The sequence below is a fragment of the Gymnoscopelus microlampas genome, assembly GCF_963454915.1.
Source record: "Gymnoscopelus microlampas genome assembly, chromosome: 14".
NCBI classification, from domain to species: Eukaryota; Metazoa; Chordata; class Actinopteri; order Myctophiformes; family Myctophidae; genus Gymnoscopelus; species Gymnoscopelus microlampas.
Genome location: NC_139951.1, coordinates 12475243 through 12482742, shown reverse-complemented (window position 1 = coordinate 12482742; position 7500 = coordinate 12475243). Strand labels below are relative to the sequence as shown.

General features: G+C 42.8%; 1 protein-coding gene across 5 annotated transcripts in view; it reads left to right on the top strand.

Moving 5' to 3' along the window:
• LOC311060482 (cGMP-dependent protein kinase 1-like) overlaps positions 1 to 7500 on the top strand; it is a gene marked incomplete at its 5' end in the record, with an annotated part of 177551 nt that overhangs the window by 159127 nt on the left and 10924 nt on the right. For 4 of the 5 annotated variants that reach the window (XM_084078665.1, XM_084078664.1, XM_084078666.1 and 1 more), the window contains one exon: positions 2397 to 2493. In XM_084078665.1, coding sequence (XP_083934791.1) covers positions 2397 to 2493 — 97 coding nt within the window. Of the gene's footprint in view, positions 735 to 2396; positions 2494 to 7500 lie in introns of all 5 variants that reach the window. The other variant, XM_084078667.1, reaches the window with a different exon arrangement.

Sequence of the window (7500 nt, the reverse complement as noted above, 5' to 3'; positions counted from 1 at the left end):
CTCGGACCACTGCCGCCGCCGCCACCACAGTCCCTCGGACCCCTGGCCGAGACCCTCCCCTGCCCTCACTATGTGAAGTGGAAATGGCGACAGAGATCCTCGTTTGAGACACTGTGCAGAACCTTCTCGTAAAAAAAAAAAAGTATACCCCGCTGTACGCTCAGTAGTTGATCACCATTCAAATATCTCCTAGTTTGGGGGGTTTGTTGTTACGTTATTATTGACTTTAACGACTGAACTGAAATATCCATGTAACTGACCAGGCCTGCTGGCGAAGAGAAGCTGGAAGCTGGATTGCTTTTCTTAAGTGCTCCTTGACCACAGTGTTCCGCTGACGAGCTTTAATGTTTAAAGCGTTTTGCTGAACAGAGTTGCACGCGATTGTCACCCTGACAGCTCTACCGACTCCTTACTGTTGTTCCTAAGAACTTTGTCAGGAAGTGTTTTATCTGCTGACAAGCTGCATTAAGCCGTCCTTTCGTAGCCGCGTTTTAGTGGAACCTGAACATTCCTTCAGGTAAAGAACACACCGTCCCTAAACCAGCCGCCGTGTGTCCTGCTTTCCGTTAGTATCCGCGGGACTGACCGAGTGACATGAGAGATTTACTCCCTGTCCCGTTGAGGAGGTCTAGAAAGGCCTCCTCCTCACCACCTCCTGCTCCCTGCCCCGTCGTCTCCTACTCCATTCGCACCATCAAGAAGTTCCCCTTTTTCCACGTGGTCAAATGCTGCAGGTACGACTCTGCCCTGCTGACTTGGACACTTAGGCACCCTGTTCAGACTGGCAGCCCCAAATCTGACTTCCTAATCCAGATTGGAGTCGGATTGGTTTGTTGCAGTCTGAGCAAGGCTAAGGAATGTGGTTCAAATCTGATTTGCAAAAACTCAGTTTCCATGTGTTTATGTGCTGTTCAGACTGCATAAAAACAATGCGACTCCAATCTGGATAGGATGTAAATCAGATTTGGGCTGCCAGTCTGAACAGGGCCTAAATTGTGTGTGCATTCAGACACTGGCAGTCACCAGTTAAGTCCTGTCGCTAGTTCGAATCTGTCTCACAACCTGTGTCACATGCTATGCTCTCTTCTATCCTCTCTCTTTCTCTCTGCATCTGTCTCTCTCTCTCTCTCTTTCTTCAAATAATCTCTAAATCATGCAGCAGGATATAGAGCTTGTTGACACTTGATACGACCTCTCTCTCTCTCTCTCTTGGTTTCTTTCTTATGCCATCCATCCTCCTACTAATATATGAGCCATAATGTTTAAATATAGTATCATCTCTATGAATGCTCAGAACTTTTATCCCATGGTATTTTTTTTTACAATTTGGTTGTCTGTTCACATAATCGTTGCTGTCGGTCAGAAATATATATATATTTTTTTCATGAATTAATGCCCAATTTTATACTTCGCCCAATGCCAGCCCTATGCTGTTGAGAATAATGACATTCCCAAAATAGGAACACCAGGTTGAAAGTGGTTTATATATTTAACCACTTAAACCCTCTATTCTGACAACTGTGCAACTGTACTTCTCTCTTCCTCTGCTCTTGTTTACTTCCACACCGAATCTCTTCGCACCATAAATAGCCGATTTTACGAGCGCTGTGAGCTTGTAAATCGGCTATTTATGGCGAATGTTCCCCCCCAGAACAAGGGGGCGTCGGGGTTCAAGTGGTCAACCCATGAAACGTGTTAACAAGAGCTTGTGACTACATAACGACTACATTGGATCCACTGGAACACGGGTTCTTTTTCCCATTTCGGGAAAGGTTTTTGGACAGGTTCTAACCTGTAAAATAATGTCAAAATATAATCTATTATCGTTGCCGTCGGGCAGAAACCTAGTATCTCATTTCTTTTCACAAATGAATGCCCTACTTCATCATACAAGAGTGTCGCACAAAAGCAGTGAAAGTAGCAGATCTGCAAGCTCACAACTTGTCACTTCTCGACACATTGTGATCTTGCAGATCGGACATACAAGGTTTCCACCCGACAGACAGCGACAATATCTCGGTGTCTCCTGTCTTCTGTTGTACTGCTATCTCCACCTGCCTGTCCCTTGCTGCTCTGTGATTTGAGTAGAATTTCTTTAATAGATTTTGGTAAAAGAAATACAAGTAAACACAATATGGCTTGCCTTAAAGGGATAGTTCACCCCCAAAATGACTTTTCTTGTCGCATTCCTAAGCCAATAATTTGATGCCTATTGGTCCGCTGGTCATCAAATTATTGGCTTAGGAATGCAACAAAAAAAAAGAAAATATCCATGAATTCAAGTCTCCATGGGGTGACTTTTTTTGGGTGAACTATCCCTTTAAACCGAGGATATACACATAAAACACTTGTTTCCAATGTGGTCCTGATGGAGTTGTAATGTTTTGTGTGTACAGGTACGAGGCGGAGAACGCCTTCTTCTCCAACCTGCGGCTGGTGGATTTCAACATCATCGACACGCTGGGAGTCGGAGGCTTCGGACGCGTCGAACTGGTAGAACAATGCATCCTTTCACTTTCATTGTCTGTCTGTCTGTCTGTCTGTCTGTCTGTCTGTCTGTCTGTCTAGCAAGGCGACAACCTGCTCATCCGGAGCAGTCAGGGGTTCAGTGTCTTGCGCAAGGACACTTCGACACAAAACGAGGAGTAGCCATATGGGGATCAAAACCGGGGACCTTTTGTTTCCCAGACACTCTAAAAAAGGTCAAGCTATTCATTTACTGTCTGCCTGACTATTCTTTGCCCTTATAAATCATTCAGTTAGATATAAATACACATCACTGTAAAGCCATATAAATTGTAGATATTAATACTTTTAGGATCCACATAAATCATGGGTTAGTTTAGTGAAGCCAACATTCCCCTCGTTGTGCACGAGCTGTCCTGCTCTAGAGGCCACGAATAATTACAACCTGACGCGCACGCACACACACACACACACACACACACACACACACACACACACACACACACACACACACACACACACACACACACACACACACACACACACACACACACACACACACACACACACGATATGGTGCACATACTGTACTGAGGAAACTGGGTCTCCTACTTCTGTCACTCCCAAGTGTGAAAAGTTGGTCACACAACTAGACTAGACCCGACCAGATTAGACCCAACCCAGCTAGACCTAGACGTAACCCAACTAGATTATCCCAAAACTAAAGGCCAGAACAGCAGAAGTTGTCTTGTCCTGACTAACTGCGACTAAAGGTGACAATCAGATATAGAAAAATACAGAAATAAATCATACAGAACTGGGTGAATACATGAATATATAATGTTGCACATTATAAATTTATACCACTTGCAATAAAGCTGATTGACTCCGTAGTGAACGTAGCCCTTTGAGTTGTTGAACACACCCCTACAGTGGGCAGGGAGTTTTGCTCCTTTGACATTGACTTTGACATTGAACTGTAAATCTATCTATCTCTATCACACTCACCCACCCACCCACACTCACCCACCCTCTCTCACTCACTCACTCGCTCACTCACCCACCCACCCGCCCACTCACTCACCCACTCACACTCACACTCACACTCACACTCACTCACTCACTCACTCACTCACTCACTCACTCACTCACCCACCAAAGAATTGCCCTCAGCAGATTTGGCCTGGCACCGCTCAGTTGTGATTGGATTTCACTCCCTCCGAAGTAGTGAGGGACCAATCAGGGCCCGGTATCCAAATATGGGGCGGGTTTATCACCAGAGGCTTTTTTTTTAATTCGCCCCTTGGAAATGCACACACAGGTTCCACACACAGATCCCAGACTAATATCTACACAGTCATATTAGTCTGGCCATGCCAGGCTACAACCACCCACCCTCCCTCCCTCCCTCAGTGCGTGCTGTCCAGATATTTTCCGGTTCACACTCTATTTTTAGGGATCAAATGTGAATGAAATGCTCTCCATTCCCGACGAATTCTGGTGCCGATTCAACATAACTCAATGGGGTCATGGGGTCGCTGTCTACTACCAACATCACGGGACACTAAATACCACTGATCATCAGACTCAGACACTTCGCATTGCCATAGCCTGACACCTTGGTGTGTACGTGACTTAAAGCCATTAAGACCTGCAGGCTGATTCTACAAAGGCTTTCTAAATCAGTAGTTCTCACACTTTCAAAGAAAACAGCAGATGTACAAGCTCGCTGTGAGCTTGTATATCTGCTATTTTTGAATGGCCAACGCAGTTTTAATGGGTTAAACCCAGCTAGGTCTCAATATGTTTCCTGTCTTGTTTCTCCCATGTATTGTCGCTGTTGGGCAGAAACCTTGTATGTACAAAAGCGTTACTTTTCAGGAACTGGAAAAAAAAGAACCTCTGTAGTTATTATTTAGTCACAAACTCCTGTTAATACTTTGCATTGGTTCAATATTTATTAAAAAAAAAACACAGACACACTTAACACTTCGTGTGTGTGGTGTGTGTGTGTGTGTGTGTGTGTGTGTGTGTGTGTGTGTGTGTGTGTGTGTGTGTGTGTGTGTGTGTGTGTGCGTGTGCGTGTGTGTGTATTTATGTATGTATGCAGTGGTGGAAAAAGTACCAAAATGTTTTTACTTAAGTAAAAGTATCAATACTGCAATGTAGAAAAAGTTACTTGAATACAAAGTACAAAGGTATTGGTATCAAAATATACTTAAACTACCAAAAGTAAAAGTACAAACATATTTGAAAATAGCAGATCTAGAAGCTCACAACGCGTCACATCACGACACGTCGTGCCTAAATACTCCAGAAAAGTAAAAAATACCTCAAAACTGTTCTTAAGTACAGTACTTGAGTAAATGTACTCAGTTACTTTCCACCACTGTATGTATGTATGTATGTATGTATATACTGTATACGTAATTACGTATATGTTGTCCATTCCCTGTATGTGAAGCACGTGTGTTAAGTATGCTGTATGTGAAATGAGTCGGGGTACCTTTACAACATTCATTACAACTCCCTCTGGATTCCCTTTGAGATGAGTTTCCCATTACGGTGCCAGCGCTGGTAACTGGACTCCTGTAGTCATGTGAACCGCTTACCACTCTGTTCTGTTCTGTTCTGTTCTGCTGGGGATGAGACAACCTTGGTATTGGGTATTGACATTCAACAGATTTAGACCAGTGGTTCTCAACCTGTGGGTCCCATGATCATTTTTCTTCTTTTTTTGGGGGGGGGGGGGGGGGGGGGGGCAGGTGACAGTAAAGTAACTATTTAAGGACTTTTAAAACCTTTTTAATACCTTAGAAAATAATAATAATAAAAAAGAAATGAAATGAAATGAAAAAAGACCATTACTGCATCAAACTCGGGATCATTCATTATTTTAGACAGACAGACAGATTATTGAAGTTGGAAAAAAAACAGGGCACATCTTCCAAAAAGGTTTTAAAAGCTTAAAAACAAGCCAACATAAAGGTCGAAACATGTTGGCTTGTTTTTAATGTTCAAAGACGAACTAGCCTTTATTTTAAAGCTTTTGAAACTTTTTTGGAAGATTTCGTTTTTTTTGTTTTTTTTTTTACTTATTTGACACTGAATTCTCCCTCCTTTTCTAAATAACACGTTTTTCTTTGAGACAGATTATTGAGTTGAGTTTATTAGGATTGCCATTCAGCACAAACATGGAGAAAAATGCATTCTACTATGCTGCCACCCAACATGTGGAATGACCTTCCAACAGGCATTACATCAGACATCATGTTACATCTTGACTCCCTATCCACACTTAAAACGGACCTAAAATCATCGCTGACCTCAAATTACAACTGGTTTTAGATTCCTATACGGTACCCCCACCAACTTACCCCCTCCCCTACTTTCTCTGTAAAGTGTAAACATATCTTTTTTCTGCTACTGGAGCATTTACCGTTATGCAACGTGTTGCTTATATTGTATGTCTTACTGATGAATTGAGTGCAATGGACCACAGTGGAAACAAGCCCCCCGGAGGCTTTTTGTGTTATCCTTTTAGCATAACTTTTGATTATACTACTACATGTAGGGTTAACAGTCGTATTAATAATGTATTCAATGAATCAATCAATCAAATGCTGATGCATGACATCAGTCTCCCTGGGGTCCACACATACAGTGGTGGAAAAAGTACTCACATTTTTTACTTAAGTAAAAGTGTCAATACTGCCATGTAGAAATACTCTGTTACAAGTTAGAAGGAATTCAAAATGCACTTGAGTAAAAGTACAAAAGTATTGTTATCAAAATGTACTTGTACCAAAAGTATAGGCTACTCATCATGCATCATTTCACGTTTTCAAATGTATAAAAATCTTTCGAAAATAGCAGATCTACAAGCTCACAATGCGTCGCATCGCGACGCATTGTGAGCTTGTAGATCTGCTATTTTCAAATGGCCGAAATGTATAGGGCTGAAGTCGGTAATGTATGTTTTGTAATAATAATCAAAATCCACAAAGTAACTAGCAACTAAAGTTGTCTAAAAGTAAAAAGTACAATATTTGCCTCTGAGATGTAGTGGAGTACAATAAAAGTACAGAAAAATGGAAATACTCCAGTAAAGTAAAAGTACCTCAAACCTGTGCCTAAGTAGAGTACTTACTACAGGAGTGAAGGAATCCCCCAGCCTGGACAGATTAACATATTAAATTGCATAGCAGTGAATCAGGATGGATAGTCTCCAGGGCAGGGCTAGGGATCCCCTGGCCAAGGATATCCCAGCATTCCTCAGGACGTATTTTTAACTTTCCTTAGAGGACAAACAGGGGCGGCTCAGTGGGGGTAGAGTGGCAGTCCGGGAATCGGAAAGGTCCCCGGGTCGATCTTGAGCGAGACACTGAACCCCCCCTTTATAACTGCTCCGTATGAGATTGTCCACTTGCATTGGCTTCCTATGTCGTCGTCAGTATGTAGGTGTGAATGGGTGAATGCAGTATAACGCACATTGTAAAGCTCATAAAAGGTGCTAGGTAGGTATATAGGTATGTATGTACAGTAGGTTGATAAGTAGATATAGATAGATATATACAGACAGACAGGCAGGGAGGCAGACAGACAGGGAGACAGACAGGCAGGGAGACAGGGAGACAGGTGTCAAGGTTTGTGTACAGCTTGTGTTTTCGTGTTGAGGAGAGTTAAAAATATCTCCTGGGGCGTTCTGGGAAATCCTCCCGGGGATTCCTTCCTTTTTTGGAAAACGGTTGAGTTTCACCTTCACTCCTTTACTTCTCCTCCTCTCTCTCTCTCTCTCTCTCTCTCTCTCTCTCTCTCTCTCTCTCTCTCTCTCTCTCTCTCTCTTTCTCTCTTTCTCTCTCTCTCTCTCTCTCTCTCTCTCTGTCAGGTCTGCCCTCAGTACAGGAATAGTGATTGTGTCATGGTCTATATGCAGACAGTTCAGAGGTCAAGGTTATTAATATCTCAGTACATAGGGGAGCTGCATCTACACACACACACACACACACACACACACACACACACACACACACA